Source organism: Bos javanicus, chromosome 27 (genome assembly GCF_032452875.1).
Source record: "Bos javanicus breed banteng chromosome 27, ARS-OSU_banteng_1.0, whole genome shotgun sequence".
Taxonomy (NCBI): Eukaryota; Metazoa; Chordata; class Mammalia; order Artiodactyla; family Bovidae; genus Bos; species Bos javanicus.
Genome location: NC_083894.1, coordinates 33,057,386 through 33,079,309, shown reverse-complemented (window position 1 = coordinate 33,079,309; position 21,924 = coordinate 33,057,386). Strand labels below are relative to the sequence as shown.

The 21,924-nt window shown below is 57.3% G+C and overlaps 1 protein-coding gene across 1 annotated transcript in view; it reads right to left on the bottom strand.

The window, feature by feature from the left end:
- The window catches only part of ADGRA2 (adhesion G protein-coupled receptor A2), a 36,876-nt gene that overhangs the window by 6,570 nt on the left and 8,382 nt on the right, over window positions 1-21,924 (bottom strand). Inside the window, exons 2-13 of the mRNA XM_061404466.1 lie at window positions 17,684-17,755; window positions 5,958-6,029; window positions 5,638-5,709; window positions 5,415-5,486; window positions 4,997-5,160; window positions 4,443-4,656; window positions 3,479-3,643; window positions 2,666-2,864; window positions 2,035-2,184; window positions 1,754-1,915; window positions 567-791; window positions 169-385 (exon numbers count right to left, since the gene is read on the bottom strand). Coding sequence (XP_061260450.1) covers window positions 169-385; window positions 567-791; window positions 1,754-1,915; window positions 2,035-2,184; window positions 2,666-2,864; window positions 3,479-3,643; window positions 4,443-4,656; window positions 4,997-5,160; window positions 5,415-5,486; window positions 5,638-5,709; window positions 5,958-6,029; window positions 17,684-17,755 — 1,784 coding nt within the window. The remainder of the gene's footprint in view (window positions 1-168; window positions 386-566; window positions 792-1,753; window positions 1,916-2,034; window positions 2,185-2,665; window positions 2,865-3,478; window positions 3,644-4,442; window positions 4,657-4,996; window positions 5,161-5,414; window positions 5,487-5,637; window positions 5,710-5,957; window positions 6,030-17,683; window positions 17,756-21,924) is intronic.

The window sequence follows — 21,924 nt, the reverse complement described above, 5'->3', positions numbered from 1 at the left end:
ACCCGTCCCTTCCTTCACGGGACGCCCCTGTCCAGCATCATCCTCGGAAACAGGGCGGGGGGCCACCGTCCCCTGCCTCCAGGGGTGAGGGCAGGGCCAGGCAGGGCGGGGCAGAGCGGGGTCCCGGGCCGCCCCCAGAGTGGGGTAGGGCAGGGCGCAGGCCCTTACTGGTCCCCGCAAAGATGACAGGCGTGGCCACGCCGCGCCTCCTGCCAGGTCCTGTGGCTCCGGGGCGGGAGGTGTTGCCGAGAGTGCGGAAGAGGCGCCCATTGCGGAAGACGAGCAGCTGCAGGGTGCAGTCTGGGGGCGCCGGGGGGGCCAGGGCCGCCGGGGGCGTCGAGAACAGACTGGGCGGCAGCTGGATGGAGGCCAGGGCCACGCTGTTCTGGGGGGGACACGGGAGTTCCTCAGAGACGCCCGGGGTCCCTGGGACTCTGCTGGCCCCCAGGGCCACCTCCACATGTCTCCTCCCCTGCCTGCGTCCCCTCACGCCCCCGGCCCCGCCCAGGCGCCTTGCCTCCCCCCCGCCCCCCACCTGCTCAGCACCCTGCCTCCCCGGCGCCCACCTTGATGTGGAAGGCCGACAGAGACACGTTGGGCCTGCCGGTGGTGCAGCGGAAGCGCAGCTGTTGGTCGGCCAGGGGCTCCGTCTCGGGCGACGGGCTCTGGCCGGGGCCCGCGTGCCGCGTGCCGGGCATGCCCGCCTCCCGCCTCTGGAAGGCCGTGCAGGTCAGGCCCACGTAGCTGTGTGGCTTGATGAGGTAGGCCTCCAAGGCCACGTTCCTCGAGTTCTAGGGACAGGGACCCTGTCACCCTCTCCTGGCCTGCTCCTGCTTGAGACCACAGACCTGCTCCGACTGACCCCTGGTCCCTTGCCTGTCGCCCAGGGCCCGGGAGCCCCGAGTCGGCTGTGGAGTCCCCCCAGTGCTGTTCCGCCCTCCCTCCCGCTCACTCACCCCCGACCTTGCAGCCAGCTCAGCTCCCCACACACCCTGGTCCTCCTGCCCCAGCTAAGCCGGAGAGCAGGGTCCATGTGCCCCCTCCTCATATCTCCACCTGTGCCCGGAGGAGATGCGGTGGTCTCCTTGTTGACTGTTAGTATTTCACCACCCTTCACTGGAAATGTCCCCTCTTATTGGGGATCTGAAGTCTCCATCAGCCCCCACTCCATCCCAGTGCTGCCCTCTGCTTCCAAACCCTCCTCCTGTCCTTCTCCTCCTCCCTGCCCCTTCTTGTATTTCCGTCTGCCTAGCCCTTCAACTCAGGGCTTTCCCAGGTGGCTCAGTGGTAAAGAATCCTCCTGCCAGGCAGGAGAGGTGGGTTCAACCCCTGGGCAGGGAAGAGCCCCTGGAGAAGGAAATGGCAACCCCCTCCAGTGTTCTTGCCTGGAGAATCCCATGGACAGAGGAGCCCAGCGGGCTACGGTCCATGTGGTTGCAAAGAGTCAGACACACCTTAGTGACTAAACAACGACACAGCCTTTCAACTTGGTTCCTGGCACGAAGCCTTGGGTAACTTCTGTGGTGTCACTGGCCTCCCTGTGCTCTGCACTGCCCCTGACAAGCTGGAATTTGATGCCACATGACCGGGATGGGACCCTAGTCATGTTCGGGTTCTTGATAAATCGGGCACACGGCTGGCCCACACTTGGACTTGCTCCTGGATGATGAGGGCTGGGGCTGACCCTTGTCACCTCTAAGGCCCCTCCCTGTGCCTCCCTGGTTGGGGCAGCCTCCCAGCTGGCCCATGGTACCACAGAGATGTGCTGGGCGTGGGGGCTCAGGGCAGCTCCCCCAATGCGCTCCAGGGCGCCCACGATGCCGCTGCAGGCCTTGTCCTCGCGCTGGGCCAGCCACAGAAGGTGCTCGTCCACCAGCATCAGGTTGCTGGCCATGTCCACCATCACCTCCACCAGCTGGGGGCGGGAGGGGAGAGAGTCACAGCAGGCAGGAGCAGGGCCGGGGTGAGAGAGGCTTGAGTGGTTGAGGGGAGCGGGTGATTTCCAAGGGACCCAGAGACCTGACTGAATCTCACCTCTTTGATCTGGTCGACATAACCCAGAAACTTCTGGATCATCTGAGCCACATAGACGACGTCCATCATGTCAGAGAAGCTGGCGGCCTCGGCTGTGTACACTCGAAGTTGGTGGGCCAGGGTCAGCGCGTTGGAGGCGTTGATGGGCATCTAGGTTGGAGACGGGAGGAAAGGGCACCATCCAATCTGGCTCCTTCTCCCCCAAAATGCCCCCCAGGAGCCCCCTTCTCTGTGCTGACACTCGGCGATGGGGCCTGGGGAGCAGGGTCCTGCCCACGCCTGAGTCTGATCCTGATGGGAGAGGCAGATGTAAAGAGCGAGGTCTGCACGACTCAGGCGCCCTCCGGCTGCGCCACCCCTAAGGACAACGGGACGACCTCACACTTTCCTCTTAAGACGGACCTTGCTGTACTGGGGGACAAAGATGATCGGGGTGGCCCTCCCGTCCCAAGTGTGGCCCTGGGGAGTCTGAAACCCCTGGAAGAGGAGACGAGCATGAGACACGGTGCTGGCCCCATGGCTCCTCGCCGTGCCTCCCAAGGACGCAGGGGCCCCCAGCCCCGTGGGGCCAGCCAGCTTCTCCCCTTCCCCTTCCCCTTCCCCATGGCCTCCACCCCCGCTCCGGCCTCACCAGCACGAAGGTGTAGAGCACCCGGGTGATGTCGTTGGTGTACAGGCAGTGGGAGTAGTCCCCCGGCTCCCAGCGGCCGGCGCGGTCGCACCGGCGGGAGGCTCGGGTGCCAGGGGCTCCCCCGCTCAGGGGCACCGAGGTGAAGGGGTACTGCAGGCAGGACTGGTAGGCTGTGATGCCAGCCAGAGTTCGTGGCCACCTGGGGGCAGAGGCAGAGAGTTGCCGATGACCCAGGCTCCTCAGGACCAGGGTCCGTCCCTTCTCTGCCCTGAGAACTGTGAGGCCAGATCCCTTGGGAGCTGGAGGCAGGGTCCAGAAGAGGCTGTGTGGACTGGAGTTCAAGGGCTTCCCAAGCTCCCCCTGAGTTCTTAAGCTGTGTTTGTTGGGACAGTGCTGTCATTGCTACGGGGCTGGCCTTGGAGTTCTGAGTTCAGGTCACTTATACTTTCTGGGCCTCAGTCTTCTCAGCTGTAGGATGGGAGAATAACACCTTCCCTGACTAAGGGAGAGGCCCCTGGGATATTAGAATGTGACATCTGTCATGGGAGAGTTTTGTCAACTATGCATATAGGGAAGCGACTGCACCCCCCCCCCCCCCAAGAAAAACCCCAAACCCCTGTTTGTTCTGCACAGCACATCTTGAAGGGTGATTTTATACAAAAGGATATATGGTCTCTCTAAACACACCAACGAGACTTGGAGCTGAATGACAAGAGAAAGTGTTTTCTCCATCTTAGAGCAGGTCGGGGGACTGTTCACCCGCGTCTCAGAGGCTGGCTGTGGGGGCAGGGGATGGCCAGGGGTGTCCCAAACCTGAAGTCCCCGCGGTTGTTGGCGACACGCTCAGCGGGGCAGTAGGAAGCCGAGGTCTCCAGCACCACAATCTCCACCTTCTTGCTGGCGTTTCCCTGGACCGTGGACACGGAGCACTCCCATTCGCCTGAGGCCCACACGCCGATGTGAGACAGGGTCAGCTCGCTGCGGGCGGGCGGGCAGGCAGGCGAGGGCTGGCTGGAGGTGCTCCTGGCGGCCACGCCACCCTCCCCGAGCGCCCGGGTGCCGGCTTCAGGCTCTTTTCTCTTTTTTTTCGGTTGAGTCATGCAAGATCTTAGTTTCCCCACCAGAGATGGAACCTGGGCCCCCGGCAGTGGGCCACCAAGGAAGTCCCCCAGGCTCTGGGGAAAGGGTACAGGCTCATACTCCTGTAACGCTGGCCTTACGACAGTGTTTTTCTGGGCTTCAATCTCCCCACCCTCATCATGGAGGTAATAAAACCTCTCTTGCAAGACGTTTGCAGAGAGCAAGTCCAATAATACAGGTGAGACCCTCTGTATCCTTGTAAAGGTACTGAAGAAATGTCAGATTTAATCAGTTTTTTCCTATCAGGCAATCTGTAGGGCTTCCCAGGTGGCTCAGTGGTAAAGAATCCACTTGCCAATGTAGGAGACTCTGATTTGATCCCTGGGTCAGGAAGATCCCCTGGAGAAGAAAATGGTAACCCACTCCAGTATTCTTGTCTGGGAAATCCCATGGACAGAGCAGCCTGGCTGCTACAGTTTCTGTGAGGTTGCAGAAGAGTTGGACATGACTTAGTGACTAAAACAACAATTCAATCTGTATCCCTCACGCAGACCATTTCTGACTTAGTTCTGGATCTGCATAAACGTGCCCACAGATATTCCCAGGAGCAGACCAGCTCCTGTCGGGGGTGGGTGGGTGAGGGTTCTGGCTTCCCCCGCCCATGCTCTGGGCTGAGAAGGGGCTGCGGGGCCTGTACCTGGTGATGAAGGTGCAGTCGTGGACCAGGCTGTCGGCCAGCAGGACGCCCGCCTGCTCGTCGCCCTCCACGGGGGCCCGGTTGTGGTACCAGCGGATGCGGGTGTCGTTGCCCAGGTAGCTGGCCGAGCACTGGAAGGGCAGCCGGTCGCCCTGGAAGACCACTTGGCGGAGGGATGGGATGAGGTGGTGTGTGTGGAGCTCCAGGGCCCCCTCTGCGGGTGGGGACACGGGGAGTGAGCCTGAGTGTCAGGTGAGGACCAGGCCCCTCTGTCTGGAGCCCACTCTAGTTCAGAAGGAGGGGAGGGAGTGTTTCCAGAGATTAAAGCAGAGGAAAGGAGCAGGTGGGTTTTGAACAGTAAAAGTGCTTCTTTCCACAGCATGCTTTATCACCCCAAGAGGTGGGACCAGATGAAAAACATAAACCAAGCAGCACTCCCCAAGGAAGTTTAGAAAATTGGATGGAGGATGGGTCCCCAGTGGGGTCTAAGGGAGAGGATGCCCTGGAGACCAAGCCCACCGCCTCAGGAGCCTTGAGGGCTCGGGTCTGCTCACCGCAGCGCAGCTGGGCCTCTTGGAGGCCGGCCAGGGCCTGGGCGTGCAGGGCGCTGGGGTAAGCACAGAGCGTGCGCTCCGACAGCTGCAGGGAGCGGTTGCGGGCCCAGGGAAGCAGCCAGCGCAGGTGGCAATCGCAGGTCAGGAACTCGGTGCCGAAGTCCCTGCAGAGGGTGGAGGGACCCAGGGTAGAGCAGAGGGGTTCCCTGGGCTCCCGGGGTGGGGATGGAGCCCCAGGGAGAGACTGAGGCCGGAGAGGGCAAACTCCGGTGTGTGGGAGCACCCTGCGGTGCTCTGCGGCTTTGCCCAGCCCAGCGTCCGCCCCGCCTCCTCAGAAGGCTGGCCACGTGGTCGCAGTGCTTATGTGTCCCCCTCCTGGCCGAGGAAGGAAGCAGGGGCCTGGGGAAAGGGTACTCACACCGCCTTAAGGGCTGGCAGCTCATCAAAGACCCCAGGTTGCAGACTGGAGAAGATGTTTCCAGATATGTTTCTGCAGGGGAACAGGGAGACGGGATCTTAGGTTCTCCCTGGGCTGGGGGTGAGCCGTGAGAATGCAGAGCCCATGAGGGTCTGGGGAGCCTTCCCTCGAACCGCTCCCCTGCCCCCCGCCTCCCGCCCCACCTTCCTCGCCCCGCACTCACAGTCGGAGGAGCCTGGGGAGGCCCTGGAAGGTTCCGGAGGTGAGACAGCCGATCCGGTTGTTGGAGAGGTCCCTGGAGAGACACGCAGACCCTCAGCATGTCGGCCACGTGGCCGCACACGGGTCCACGCGTGAGGGACACATGTGTGAGGCTGGGGCTTGTGTAGGGAGCGGAGAAAAAGGGGATGGGGTTGGGGCATGAAGTGTCAGCCCCCCGACCCCGTATGTGCGGTGAAGAGGGACGGTGGGTGACTGGGATCAATGGGACCTCCTCCAGGGATGTGGGGCCAGGGCAGGGGGTGGTCAGGACACGCCACTCACAAGCGCTTCAGCTCCCCCAGACCCAGGAAGGCGCCGGGCTGCACCGTGCTGATGACATTGTTTCTCAGGTCCCTGCAGGAGACAAGCGGGGGCCCTGACACCTCACCCACTCGGGGGCCACACGGCCCACCTGGGTGGGCAGCTCCTGCCCTAGTCTGGGCTGGGGTCTCTGTTGCCCTCTAAATCTCTGCTTTTTTCAGTGCCAGCCAGGAGGCCTCATGAAGGACCTGGCTCCTCAGACGGGTGCCCGCGGCCTCCCCGGCTCCCTGGTTAGACCTGCGCAGGGAGGGTGCAGAAGGGCCTCGGACGGACAGACGAATGAGGTGGCAAACCCGGTGGAAATGGGAGGGGAGGGCCCAGACCCTGGTGTCAGGAGGCTCCAGCTGCCACGAGCTGCCCCGAGTTTCTCCATCTCTCAGAGCTGCCATGGCATCGTTTGAAAACGGGTGTGACGGTCCTCTGCGGACTGCCGTGCCACGCTCAGTCCCCCAGCCGTGTCCGACTCTCTGTGACCCCACGGACCGTAGCCCGCCGGGCTCCTCCTCTGACCACGGGGATTTGCCACACAAAGGTACAGTCTCCTCGAGCCTGGCTACGGGAGGTATTCTGGAGTTAATCCTGTGGCCCTCCCCTCCTGGCAGGTGAGGAAGAGTCCCCGGCTGGCTGGCTGTTGCGGGATGCTGCCTGGTATCCATCACCTGGCTGCACCCCTCAGCCCTCAGATGGGGAAGCTGAGGCCATGGGGGCCACCAGCCACCTTCCGCCAGGTCTCCTCGGAGCCCCCAGTGCAGACAGAGGATGGCAGGGGAACTGTCACCTCAGGTTGGCCTCCAGCAGGTCACAGATTGGACTGAAGGAAAGATGGTGACTGCCCCCTGGGCTTCCCAGGGCCAAGGAGCACCCCCCAGGAGTGACCTGCAGGGTGGCCGAGTCTGTGGCTCAGATTCAACCGCACAGCCAGAGTGTCACCCTCCCTCCCCTCTGTCACGTCCCAGAGGGGCGGCAGAGACTGAAGAGACCGTCCCTGGGGACCAGCCAGTGCCCACCTGGCCCCAGCACCCCCACCAGACCCGGCAGCCCTCTGGGACCACCAAGGTGAGGGCCGGACCCCGGCTTGCATCAGCGCCCCATCCTCTGTGTGGTCACAGCAGCAGGAGAGGGGCTGGCCGGACCAGCCTCTCGCCCATACTCCCCGGGGCCCACCTGGGTCTTTCCTGAACCAAACCAGCACAGGCTCAGCGCTCACAGAGACCCCACCAGGAGGCCTCACTGCCCACTGGGAGGGGGCTGCAGGCTCTCCACTCTGCTTCCTGCTTTCCAGCATCCTCTCAGGCCCCCCGGAGCGCCCAGGAGAGAGGCGAGCACGGCTGGGGGTGGGGGGTGCGGTGGTGTTCCTGGAGTAACCCAGCTAGCTCGCTGGTGGGGCCCACCTGCTTTCCAAGGCCTGGCCATCCCCAGCCCCAGCCCCAGAAAGGGGCTCTTGGCTTTGCAGGCCAAAGCCTCGGGGGCACCTCTGGATTCTGGGCAGGAGGGGGTTAACTGACCAGCTCCCTGCTGGGGGAGAGGAAATGGGTGTCCAGGATGGGGAGGCGCCTTCCCACCAAGGGGCCTGTTTTCACACGGGCCAGCCCAGCTGGGGACAAAAACACCCAGAGAGACACAGAGAGACAGAGAGAGAAACAGAGACAGACAATAACAGAGAGAGAGAGAGACAGAGAGATGGAGAGATGGAGTCAGACAGAGAGACAGAGACAGGCAATAACAGAGGGACAGACAGACAGATGGAGAGATGGAGTCAGACAGACACAGAAAGAGACAGAGAGATGGAGACAGGCAATAACAGAGAGATCGAGAGACGGAGAGACAGACATAAACAGAAAGAGACAGAGACAGACAAACATAGAGAGATGGACCATGTCCCCTGCCCAGCCCTGCCCCTGGGCCGGGGTCCTCACACCTCAGCGCCCTCTCCCACCGAGGAACTGGCCTCCATAACCCTGCGCCCCTTGAGAAAGAAGAGGAAGCCATCAGGGTGTGTCCCACGGGGTGACTTCCACCCCCAGGGTGCAGGCAGGGAATGTGCGAGAACGCAGCGCCCAGAAGGCTCCTTCAAGGGTGGAGTCTGGAGATGGGGACGGCCCCCACCCCGAGCTGCCCTTCCTGCCCGCTCCCCGCCCCCACTTGCTGCCCAGAGCCCCACCCGCGCAGCCCCCGCCTCCGATGCCTCTCCGGCCTGTGCCCCCTGGCCCCTCTGGGGGTCTGGCCGTTCTCAGGGCTCTGCCTCCCACCCCGCGCGGGGGAAACACATTCCTCATTGTGTCACTTCCCTTCATGGCCTGCCAAGGGGCCCGGGCTGCAGCCCCCCGCCCCTTCCCTCTCTGCTCACTGTATATTCTCATTTCCTCCCCGCCCCCCCCCCCCCGCAAGAACCCCCACCCAGCTGCCCCACTGATGCTCCACAGATGGGAGCAAGGCAGGCGGCTTGGGCCCAGCCCCTTCCTGCCCCGGGTTTCCTGCAGCCCCCGCTGGCCACCGGGGCCTTTGGAGAGGGGAGCTTCCAGCGAGTGTCTGCAGTCCTGACCCCCTAGTCTCACACCCGCAGAGCAGCTTCCGGGGTGGGCAAGGCAGCCCTTGGACAGAGTGTCCTCACAGTTGGCCCAGATCTACCAGTCCCTGGTCCTCTCCAGGGGGAGAGGGGCACAGGCCAGGGGCAGCTCCCTGTGCTGAACTGATAGCCCGATGGGGGCTGCTCCCCCCCACCGCCCCCAGCAGCTCAGGCCTCCTGGTCCCCAAGGTGGGGGCGCAGGTCTGGGGCTGTACCCTCCCTTGTGGTAGGAGGAGATGCTCACACAGAACCATGGGCCTCTGAGGCCCCTACCGGTTGGTTGGTGGTTCAGCACCTTCCTGGCTGAGCGGAATCCTTTTTTGAGTATCTGCTGCGGGCTATGGAGTCCCGCCCCAGAAGAATGCACTACCCCCCAGTACTATGCACCTGATTTCAGAGGCCCGTGGAACGCAGGTTACAAACCCCTGCTCTGGTCTTTCTCATCCGATCCCTTCATCTCTTAGGTGAGGTCACAAGGACGCACGGATGCGTCCATGATGTGCGTCCTTCTGCAATCTCCCGCCCCCTGTCTGCTTCCACAGGGCCCTCCCTGGTCCTGGAACCTGGCGAAAAGGCAGCTTATGCGCGGAACCTCCCTCCCCACCCCCACCACGCCTAATCCAGACCAGGCTCCCCGACTCCAGACATATCCCTCTCCCTGTATCTGTGCCCACACGGAGGAGTAGGATCCCCCTATGGCAGAAGTTGGGGGGCAGGGGACTCCTGGGAGCAAATCTCACCCTATACCCTTCTTGGGAAAAAGGAGCTCAAGGAGCTGAGTGTGTAAGACTGAGTGTGTGAGTGCAAGGAGCTGAGTGTGTAAGACTGTGTGAGCACAAGCAATAAAATAGCAGATTGATTGATAGGTTGGACTTGAAAATTTTAAACCTTTGCTCTTGAAAGAATATCACCCAAGAAAGGGCAACCCATGGGATGAGAGAAGATATTTGCAAATCATATATCTGATAAGGGACTTTTATCTAGATTATATAAAGAACTTACAACTCAATGATAAAAAGACAAATTGTCCAGCTGAAAAAATGAGCAGGGGATGTGAACAGACATTTCTCCAAAGAGAATATACCAATGACCAATGAATGCATGAAGAGGTGCTCAACACCATTAGGGAAATACTTGTCCACTAAGATGGTTATAATTTAAAAAACAGAGACTGGAATCCTTATATGTTATTGATGGGAGCGTAAAATGGCGCAGCCACTTTGGAAAACAGCTTGGCAGTTAAAGCTACCATTGTTTGTTGTTGTTTTGTTGTTTAGATGCTAAGTTGTGTCTGACTCTTGTGTGACCCCATGGACTGGAACCTGCCAGAGTCCCCTCTGTCCATGGATTTCCCAGGCAAGAATACTGGAGTGGGTTGCACTTCCTTCTCCAGGGGATCTTCCCGACCCAGGGATTGAACCTGTGTCTCTTGCATTAACAGGCGAATTCTTGACCACTAAGCCACCAGGGAAGCCCTACATGACCCAGCAATTCCACTCCTTGGTACATATCCAAGAGAAGTGAACACACACGCACACAAGAACGTACACAGGAATATCCATAGCAGCACTGTTCATAAGCCCCAAGTGGAAACACCCCAAATGCCTATCAACTTATGAATGAAGAAATAAAATATGCTCTCTTCATACGATGGAATAGTATTTGGCCATAAAAAAAGAATGATGTAGAGACTTCCCTGGTGGTCCAGTGGTTAAGAACCTGCCTGCCAATGCATGGGACACAGGTTCAATCCTTGGTCAGGGAACTAAAATCCCACATGCCGTGGGTTAACTAAGCCCACGCACCACAGCAAAGATCCTGTGTGCCACAACTAAGAAACAATGCAGCCAAAAATAATAATTAAAGAAATAAACAGGAAATGACGTGCTAATACATAGTATATGGACGAACTTGGAAAACACTGTGCTTCATGAAAGAATGCAGTTACCAAAGATCACATACAGCGTGGTCCTCTGTGTATCTGTCTCTGTAGATTGGCCAGGTGAATCTACAGAGACAGAAAGTAGCTTAGTGGTTACTTGTGGTTGCTGTTTGAGTCACTAAGTTGTGTCTGACTCTTATGGGACCCCATGGACTGTAGCCCTCCAGGCTCCTCTGTCCATGGGATTTCCCAGGCAAGAATACTGGAGTGGGTTGCCATTTCCTTCTCCGGGGGATCTTCCTGACCCAGAGATCGAACCAGAGACTCTCCTGCATTAGCAGGCGGATTCTTTACCACTGAGCCACCTGGGAAGCCCAGCATTTGCTCAGGGCTGGGAAATACAGAGGGTGGAGGATGGGGGGAGTGATTGGTAAGGATTCAAGGTTGCTTTAGGGGATGATGAAAATGTTCTAAAATTAGATGATGATGATGAATGCACAGCTGTAAGTGTACTCAAAAACCACTGGATCCTACCCTTTAAACGGGTGAACTTTATGGTATGTAAATTAGGTCTCACTAAACTATTGAGTGTGTGAGCTTGTATGACAGTACGTATTTAAGTGTGTGTGTGTGTATGTGTGTGAGTGTGTACCCACACTCGGACAGGGTGGGGCAGCACGAAGCTGGCTCCCTCTGGCCCCCACAGACCTCCCTGCTTGTGGGTTTGAAAACCAAATTATAGGTTTGGAGGCCGCAGAGCAGCTCCCTTGGGCCCTCCAGGACTTTCAGGGTTCCTTAGAAAGTGGGGGGGAGGGCTGGCTGCGGAGTGGGCACGACACCCCCGCAGGTACAGAGGTTGTTTAGGGGAGGCGGGAAAGGGAGAGGTCTTGGGGGCCAGGAGGAAAACCCAGACGGTCCGAGGCTCCCTCCCACCCGCATGCCCCGGGCCCCTCTTGTCTCTGACCTCATCCAATAGGTATTTATGGAGCACATACCCCGTGCCAGGCCTTGGGCCTACAGCAGCGAGCAGGAGGGCTGTCCCTGGACCCATTAGCCTCCCTACCCGGGCCTTCGGGCAGCCTCTGCTCCGCGTTCCTCTCCGGCGGCGCGGGCCGGGAGGGCAGTGGGGGCGGGGGTGGGGTACGCCAGAGCCCGGCCCCCGGCCCCGCCCACAGATTAATGGAAGCCACCTGGCTGGGGAGCCTCAGTCCCCCGCCCGCCCCCCACCGTTCCCGTGAGCATCCGCGTCTAATGAGAGCCCCAGCGCCGCCGCATACCAGCCCCCGGGGCTCATTAATCTCATTAGGCAACGACAAATCATCCCGGGCCTCGGCTCCAGGCTCCCACCCCGGGCCCTCGGCTCCAGGCGTGCTCAGGCCACTGGGGGCTGCGCGCGTCCACGCGGACCCACAAGCAGGCCCGCACGCCCAGTCCGGGGCTCCCTCGGCCTTCACCCCACCCCCCGAGGGGGCTGTCTGCGCCGTGGCCCGCTCGGGTCTGCGGGGAAAGTCCGGTGGCCGGGTCCCTGCTGAACGCACGGAGATGCGCGGGACCCGAGAGACGATCCGATCGCCGGCGAGGCCTTTCCGCGCAGACACTTCGTCTCCACCACCGCATGCCCGGGGCTGGGGCCTGCGGATGAATCAAGCGATCAGGGGTGGCTGGTATGACATCTTGCCACTTAGAACTCTTCTGAGGAGCAGGGGACCGCCTGTACTGAGAGCCCGAAGTGTCCCCCTGCTGTCGTCCTGGGTGAGAGCCTCTTACCCCGGTGATCGCCCATCAGGGAGCCGCGCCTTGCCCTTTGATCCAGGCGAGAAGCCTGCAGCTTGCACAGGCACCCAGAAGGTGAAGGATGGAGGGGCAATTACATCCCAGTCTCTTTTCACTCCAGGGCGAAGTCCTGTGCCTTTTCATCACCAGTCCCTTCACCCAAAGGTCCTTCCCCTGGACAACAGGCTAGTCTGCGCTGAGGGGCGGTGGGCCACGGGGCTCAGAGGCAGGGGGTCGCAAGTCTGGGCTCTTCAGCCACAGGCCTGGACTATCCTTGAACCTTGCCAGGCTATTTCAGGTTCTCCTGTCCAGCCTGCCTAGCTGATAAAGGTGTGTCTCCCCACCCCACCCCACCCTACCCCTCCCGGGGCCACGGGTCCACCCATGGGATTGTCTCAGGCACGTTCCCTCGGGGGGCCCTTTTTGTGTCCTCTCCCCTATACCTCGGGGCTCTGCACTGCAAAACAGGGGCCCCTTACACCCCACCCATCTGCAGAGGCCAGAGGGGCACTCGGCATGGGCAGGCAATTCTGGCAGTTCCTGGAGCAGCCCAGACTGAGTTACGGGCGGGCTGATAACTCCCGCGGGACTTGCTGCCTGGCCGTGGGATGTGAAGCTGCCACTGGCTCCACCGAGGCAGCCTGGACAGCCCAGTCCAAGAGGACAGAGAGATCAGTGTTTCCTGGCACCAACTGCACACCAGGCCATGGCGTCTCATTCGCGATGAATAGGCCCACAGTGTAGGGGTCATCTGGTCCGCTGGTTCCCAACCCCGACGGGCATGAGAATCGCCTGCCTACCTTGTCAGCGATTCCCAGGCCCTTGCTGACCTGATCATTAGCATCTCCAGGACCAGAGCCCAGGGCCTCTCTCCACCTCTGGGGAGTGACTGAGATGATCACTCTGTGTGTCAGACTATAGCCGCGGTCCCTAACCCCGGGGCCACAGACTGGTACCGATCCGTAGCCCATAGGAACCAGGCTGCATAGGAGGAGGTGAGCAGCAGGTGAGCAACTGAGGCTCAATCTGTGTTTACGGCCGCTCTCCATCACCTGCATTACTGCCTGAGCTCCGCTTCCTGTCGGATCAGCGGTGGCAGCATTAGATTCTCATAGGAGCACAAACCCTCACCCTAGAATCAAGGCAGAATATCATGAGATTGCCACTACATAGAAATAAAGTGCGCAATAAATGTAATGCACTAGAATCATACAGAAACCACCCCCCACCCTGTCCGTGGAAAATTTGTCTTCCACAAAACTGGTACCCAAAAAAGTTGGGGACTGCTGGACTGTAGCACCCAGTGACTTAATCAGTCACTAATCTGGGTGCTGCTGTGGAGGTATTTTGAAGATGTGGTTTTAACATCTACCGATGAATCTATCAGTTGACTTTAAATAAAGGAGATGACTTTGCTAACATTGGTGGGCCTTGTCCAACCATTTGAAGGGCCTGAGAGTAAAAACCGAGGTTTTCCAGAGTAGTTCTGCCTTCAGACTGCAGCATCCATTCCTGCCTGACTCTCCAACCTGCTGACCGGTCCTACAGATTTTGGATTTTCCAGTCCCCACAATTCACACTACAGTCCATGGGATCACAAATAGTCAGACACAGCTGAACGCATGCACACACACACACACACACACACACACAATTACATGAGACATTTTCTTAAAATAAATTTATGTTGTTGTTTAGTCACGAAGTTGCGTCCAACTCTGAGATCCCATGGACTGTAGCCCGCCAGGATTCTCTGTCCCTGGGATTTTCCAGGCTCTTAAGAATACTGGAGTGAGTTGCCATTTCCTTCTCTAGGGGCTCTTCCTGACCAAGGGATCAAATCCACTTTGACAGAAGTCTCCTGCATTAGCAGGTGGATAAAGAAATAATTTCTTAGAATTCCCCTGCAGTCCAGTGGTTAGGACTTGGCACTTTTACTACCATGGGGCTGAGTTCAATCCCTGGTCAGGGAGCTAAGATCTAGAAAGCTTTGCTGTGTAGCTAAAATATTTAACTACTAACTAAATGTATGTTTATGTAAGGCTCAGACATATCTGACTCCTTGCAACCTCAGGGACTGCAGCCTGCCAGGCTCCTCTGTCCACGGAATTTTTCAGGCAAGAATACTGGAGTGGGTTGCAATTTCTTTCTCCAGGGAGTCTTTGCAATCCAGGAATTGAGCCTGTGGCTCTTGCATCTCCTACATTGGCAGGTGAATTCTTTACCACTAGTGCCACCTGGGAAGCCCAACTGACTGACTAATTTCTTTGCCTATTTATATAAGGACACACACATTCATCTCCTTTCGGTGCTGTCTCCCTCTGCAGAAGGCTGACTGATATAGCGGTGCTCAGCCAGGCTCGAGGCCCTGGGCTCCTCCAGCCCCGCACTGCCTCTCCATCCTGGGGAAGTGCGGGCGCCTGCTGAACCCAGCATCCCCTTCTGCTTCCCCTCCTCTGAAAGCCCAGGTGGCCGTGTCACTGGGCTCTTTGATATTTTTTCCTTCTCCTGAAACACCGTGGGTATCGCCCACACCCAAGGATCATAGAGTTTAAAATCCAGAAGGCACTTTACAAACCACCCTGTCTCTCCACTTTTAACCAATGAGCAAACCTAAGGCTCCATCTGACCCCACCTCGCACCACTCCCCAGTCACGCTGCCCTCTTTGGGCGCCTCAAACTTACCAGCCAGACTGGACCCCAGGGCTTTCCAACCTGCTGCTGCCTCTGCCTCCAGAAGGCTACCTGCCGGTCAGCTTCCTCCCTCCCAAGGGCTCGGGCTCCATCAACTCCAGCAAGGCCTTAACCTCACTACATCAAATAGCATCTCCACTCCAGAGCTTTCTGTCCCCCTTTCCCTGCTGGCTGTTTTTCTCTGCAGCATTCAGGGTCTCCTGATTTATTGTTCAGTTCTTGGCTATTGTCTGGGTCCTGTCCGTGGCAGGTGAGTTCCATGGGGCAGACACCTGGCCTGCTGTGTTCATTCTTGACGCCCAGCGTGCAGCCTGGCACACAGAGGGGGCTCAAGAAACATCTCGAGAGCGGACAACTAGGTGATTCCTAACATGGCAGGGGCATTTAGTCATTACCCCAACTCCCGTCCCACTGTTCTCTGCCTGCCTCCATGGTTTGACAGGGGCCCCTAGTGGCTCAAACGGTAAAGATTCTGCCTGCAGTGTGGGAGACCTGGGTTTGATCCCTGTGTCGGGAAGATCCCCTGGAGAAGGAAATGGCAACCAACTCCAGTATTCTTGCCTGGAGAATCCCACGGACAGAGGAGCCTGGCGGGCTACAGTCCATGGGGTCGCAAAGAGTCAGACACGACTGAGCGACTTCACTTTCACTTTCAGCGTGGTTTGAATGCACCTGCAGTGCAGTGATTCAGGTCCCCGTGGGTACTGTAGGTTTGCGTGGGGTGGCGGGGAGAGGGCCATCTTCTCATCTTCATCAGAAAATCTACCCTCCTGGGACTGAAGGATGACCCAGGAGACGCAGCAAGCGGGCAGACCCAGCATGTCTGGGGCTGATGAGGCAAGACGGAAAAGCTGGAAGCATGTCCTAGAGGCTTCCAGAGGCTTCTGCGGTTAGTCTTTCTCCAAAAGATCCCTGGAGGGAGCATCTGGTTTCTGGCATTTCAGCCCTCTAAGACCTGGGCTGAGTGCAGGAATTATAGCTCTCGAGTGCTTAGCTGCTCCTGAGAGAGAAAATCTTTCCCTTTTTGTTGGTACCTAACAAGTGTTTTTTTTTTTTTTGCTTTTATACAAAGGTTTTTTTTTTTTTTAATTAATAAAACATTTTGTTTAAAAAAAATACTCTGTGAGAAAAAAATAACTATAAAATGCAAACTTGTTGTTATCTTTTAGTTGTTAAGTCATATCCAACTCTTTGAGACTCCCATGGACTCTATCTTGCCAGGCTCTTCTGTCCATGAGATTTCCCAGGCAAGAACAGGGGGATGGCTTTCCATTTTCATCTCCACGAGTGTTTTTTTAAACTTATTTTAAATTTTTGGCTGTGTCACTTGGCATTCGGGATCTTACTTCCCTGATCAGGGATCATATCTGTGCCCCCTGCAGTGGACACTCAGAGTCTCAACCACTTGGACTGCCAGGGAAGTCCCTAATGAGTCTTTTAAAAAGGAATTTGGTGGCAGCCCTTCCTCCCTGTTGGAGCAGACTGGTCATGGCTGTGTGTGTTCACGGCCAGCATCCCGGGACCCCTCCCAACTCCAAGATGCCCAGATCACACGGAACACACTCTGCCTTGCCACCCCCACGAACCCAGCCAGGCCACTAAGCTTTCCCCGAGCCCCAAGGGAACTGGGAGAGGGGCTTGCCCTTCTCTTGGGAAGTGGGCATCATGGAGACAACCTCATGAGATTATTGTCCCGGTTAAAGATCTCACATAGATACTGCTTCTCTCCTACCCTTGAACTTTCTAGCCTTCCCTGAGCCCTCCTTTGGACTTCACAGAAACTCCGACCTGCTTCATTTTTCTATATATGGCATGGTCTGTGGGCTCACGAGACGGTAATCTCTTTGGCTCTTTGAAAGGAGGCGTCCGCCTTATCCTTGAGTAGCCTCCATCACTCTGATCTAAGCATTTTAGGCAAAATGGTACTGGAGGGGACAGGGCCCTGCTGGAGGTCTTGGGAATGCCCAGGGGGTGGAAGCAGAGATGGGAGATGGCGGTGGGGGGCTTGGAGGTCGGGGAGCTAGAGAGGGTCCGGCTCCAGCAGGGACAGGAGGCCCAGGTGTCCCGTGGAGAAGACAGGACCCAAAGCTGTCGTACAGGCTGTGGATCAGAAGCTGCCAACTGAACGGGGAACTGAGAGAGGGCTCAATTCAATCCTCTCCTTTGGTACGGACTTTGCCCGTGATAGAGGCAGGTCCCCAACTCGGGGAAGGAGCTTCTCTCGGGCTAGCAGGACCCTTGCCAAGCGAAGGCCCCACCACCAGCTCCAGCCCCACAGGGCAGCTGATGCAACAGTAATCAGGGTGGTGGGGGAACAGTGAGCGGGAGAATTGGTCGTGACCCGCTGTCCCCACCCTTGGCCAGGACTCTGGCCCCTGGGAGCTTTGTTTATTGCTTGTGTTTAGGGAAGCAGGAAAGAGGCCCCAGTCACACTAAACCCTCCCTCTGCCCGGTCTGCTGGGCCCCCAGCTGGGAGGGGGCGGTGGCTTCTGGCCAGTTAAGGGGTTTGGCCCTTGGAGCTAATTGCTCATTAAAGAGCGTTAATGAGCTTCCCACAGCCCCACCCCTGCCTGGACCAGCGAGGTGTCCCCAGGCCTCTCTGCTGTCCCCGGGGAGGGAGCGGGTCTCTCTTTCCCAGACCAGCCCCTCCGCCCTCCGCTTGGTGGTCAAGTCCAACTGTGGGCCCTGCTCCGCCAGCAGGTTCTGGGTTGCGTGGCCCCTTGGCAGTTAGCACCCCTCACCCTCCCTGGCCCACCCCGCCTGAGCACTTACAGTTTCTCTAGCAGGGACAGTCCCAGGAAGGCTCCGCTCCGGAGGCCGGTGATCTTGTTGTTGCTCAAGAGCCTGGAGAACCGGGGAGAACACAGATGGGAGAAGAACACTTGCCTTCTGCGTAAGTGGCGCCCCCTGAGGTTGTGCAAGGAGCAGCCCCACCCTGGGCTCTAGGAAACCACGGGGAGGAGCCAGCCAATAGCTCGGGCAGAATACAGTCAGCCCACTGAGCCCCAGCTCCGCCATGTCAACCTGCCTGGGATCCCGCAGCCTGGATCTGACTTGGGCTCCATATAAGCAGGCACGCTACTCTGTTTCCACCTGGGAATCACAGGCCCAAGCCCACAGCCCCACCTTTCTCCCCCACCCCGATAGCTCTGTCTTGCTCAAGCCGTCAGCCTTGACCTGAGGACAGTGATGGGCAGAAAGGTCTAGCAAGTAGAACAAGAAGCCCAGTAGGTGTGGGGGCAAGTGGAAGGGATTGCCCTTCCTTGGGGTCTCCATCACTCTGGGAGCTCAGGGCCTCACCAGAAGGGGACCCCTCCCTCCCTGCCCTCAAAGGCCCCCAACTCAGAGGAACAGAGTGCCTGTGCGTCCCTAAGCCTGTCTACAACCTTGACAAGAAACTGATGGAGTCCTGGGCGCCCCCCGCTCCAGGGAGCCCAAGCCTCAGGCTCTGCCTCTGAGTCTTTGTTTATTTATTTGTTTGTACTGGTGGGAGGCGGAAAGGGGGCCCCAAGTTCCTGACGGAACCCACTCTGCCCACCCACTCAGTCTTTCTCTGCCAGGCTCCCCGCTGGGAGGAGAGCGATCCAGACCAGTCAAAGGGCTCATCCCTTGAGTTAATTGCTTATTAAAAAGCTTTAATGAGGGACTTCCCTGGTGGTCCAGAATTTAAGACTCATGCTTCCACTATAGGGGGCGTGGGTTCGATCCCTGGTTGGGGAACTAAGATCCTACATGCCATGTGAGACCAAAAAAAAAGGCTTTAATGAGCCTCTCAGCCCAAGCTCTTGCAAAGGGTTTCCCATCTTTGCTCTGAGCAGTGGAGAGCAGACCTGGGAAGGCCAGAGGGGCAGGCCTCCGGCCTCCTCTCCAGTGGGCAGCCTCGGGGCTGGACAGTAAAAGAGAGGGCAGGGGGCAGGGACTGGGCATGACAGGGGTTGTCCGAGCTCTGTGCAAAGCCTCCTGGAAGTGGGTGGGTGCACATACCAGCCCAACAGTGAAAGGACCCCAGACATCTGCGCTACTCCAAGTTCAAGGAGCATGTGGAGGGCAGACCGTGGCCGGATGGAGGCACGGGCGGGAAGGGCTTTGTGGGTGAAGGGAAAGAGGTGCAGCTCATCTCCTTCCCTGCTTTCTCCGCTCTGCAGAGAGGCCCCCTCCTCCCCTCCTGGACCCCGCCTCACTGTCTCTCCACCTCATCATCCACAGTGACCATGTGGACGGGTTCCGGGGAAGTGCTATGTTTCCAAAGTGCTTCACACACACACACACACCTTGATATTTCAAAAAGCACATCACAGTAGTCATCATATGAATACTTAGAACTTTCTTGAACCCCTTTATTCTCATTTTATGCGTTTTGTTCTTGTTCCATTTAGTCGCCAAGTCGTGTCCGACTCTGCGATTCCATGGACTGTAGCCCGCCAGGCTCCTCTGTCCATGGGATTTCCCAGGCAAGAATACTGGAGTGGGTTGCCATTTCCTCCTCCAGGCGATCTTCCCAAGGATGGTTTTGTTTCCCATTACCTGTGGTGGCTGATTGTAAATAATATTGTCAGTTCTTACAGCTCTAAGGGTCTGGTGGGGCTGGGGTTGCCCCCTTGGTGGTGACAGGCTCCTGATGGTGTGAGTTTTAAATCCAAACCTGCCCCTCGTCATCTGCACCTCATTTCTTCATATAGCCTCAGGGCCTGAGGCTCAGAGGCTGCATTAACTGTCAAAAAAAGGCGAGAGGACCCCTCAGTATCCTTATGTGGGGGAGAGATCCTGAAATACCAGAAGGAAGGGTGAGAAAGGGCATCTGTTTCAGCCTCCCCCACCCCAAGGTCTCTCCAGGGATGACTCCTGCCTGGGTCTTGGGAGGAAGACAGATTAGGATGCTGATGGGGGTGGGGAGCACAGGGAAGGGTCAGGGGTATGGAAGGACAGAGGAATGGGGGAGCCAGGTTATCACAGCCCAGAGCACCAAGGGGGAAGCCTGAGAACACTGCCAAACCTGAATGGCGTACGGGCCTGTTAAAGGGAGCGGAAAGCTGTTTTATTTCCTGCAAATATATCTGTGGATCCCAGTTTGAGAAACATTGACCTTAGGAATGAAAATAAATACCTTCTAAGAAAAAATTATCTCAAAATTATCAGCAAAAGATTTTTGTTTACAGATCGCTGAATTAAAAACAGAAAATTAAAAAAGTCTCCAATTCCCAAATCCCTAATATTAAAACTCAGGATTGTAACTGGAGAACCCCATCCAGACACGTCTAGAGGTAGTGCTGGGGAGTAGGTACCCCACATTCCCCAGACGCTTCAGCCTTTAACCCTTGAACACCTTTCACATACCCCAAATTTAACCCAGAGTCGGTCAACAGAGGTAGAACGCCAGCTGCACATGTAATTCAGAACGTTCTAGCAGCCACACTTTTTAAAAGTTAAAAATTAAGTTAATCTTAATAATAGACTTTATCTCAGTGCATCCAAAATGTTATCATTTTAACATGTAAAACATATGTTATTATGTATTATAAATATATAATTATATTATAAATAGAAAACATTACATATATATTATATATACTTATATATTATAAATACACAATATAAATTATATACATAACAAAAATTATGAATGAGCTATTTTCCTTCTTTTTGTACTGTCTTGGAATCTGGTGTGCAGTGTCCTCTTCAGCACAACTTAATTTAGACCAGCCACATTGCAAGTACTCGGAGGCCACATGGGGCTGGTGACCTTAACCCTCATCCCTGATCTAGTCTGCTTGTAGCCAGCACCGCCCCCCACGAGGAAGTCTGGGCTGCCGGGGAGATCTCGAGGCAGCCGGGGTGCTGTGTGCGTAGGTGTGTGTGTGTCTGTGTGTGTCTGTGTGCGTGTGGCCTGGGAGCAGAGCAAAGGATGGGGCCCAGCACCCGAGGCAGGTGAGGCTGAGCCTCTGGTCCAGGAGAGCTCCCTCCTGGCTCCCGCCCCCTCTGAAGTGGGCTCTGTGGGCCGGGGAGGAGAGGGCACAGCAGCGTGGGAGCAGGGTTGGCTGCAGCCCATGCAGCTGGCTGGGCCAGCCCAGTGCAAACTCCCAGCCTGGAGAGTCTTGAAATGAGATTTTTTTTTTTTTCTTGTGTTCGAGAACATGCTCTCCCAATCCCCTACCCTCTAAGCCACTCACAGAAGTGGGGACCCCAGGCCGGCATCACTGCATCTTCCCCCTCCAATGGACCCTCTCTTGCCACATCTCCAGTTCTTGGAAAGACATCACTGATACCATTATGGTTTAGCCCCCAAGTAGCCAAAATTGGATCTTTTGGTCTTAACAACCTAGATCAGGCTGAGGAGATTTTATTTTCGTCCCAGAGTGTGGGGACTGAAATAATGGTGTCTGCGGGTTCAGTTCTTCGGAGGTGCCCCTTGTGTGTCTGGCCAGGAATTTGGGACCGCGTTTGGGGGAGGTAGGAAGCTGGCAGTCACAAGGCTGCTCATGGGGGTAAATGAAACACACACACACACACAGCCTCATCCATTAGGAAGCAAAATGTTCCCACCACACACGGCTCCCATGGGAGGCAAACAGGCAGGGCGGCCCCAAGCTTCTGTCCAGAGTCACAGACACGGTGCAGTCTTGACCCCTTCTTCCTAATACTCTCAGCCACCTCTCTCTCCCAACAACCTCAGCAGCAGCAGCCTTCCCAGCCCAAGTACAGTGTGCCCGCCAGGAGGGTTTTCTTCCCAACCACGCCACTTGCCTCTCCGGCTGGCCCAGCCCAGCATCCTCAACATCTTCCTCCCTCCCCCCGCCCCCGACTACCACCCAGGGTCACATTTTCACAGGAAGGGGGGCCAGTCCCTGGAGGCCTCTGTTCACTACCCCAGAATCTGAAACCCGGCCAAAGAGAGGGGACACACGGCGTCCATTCCAGAACTCTGTCCGCGCCCGGGTCCTATTTTAGGGAAGAGGAGCAAGCAGCGTTACTGCTAACGACGAGGCTGGAGGCCACAGGAGCGAGTGGCTGGCGTC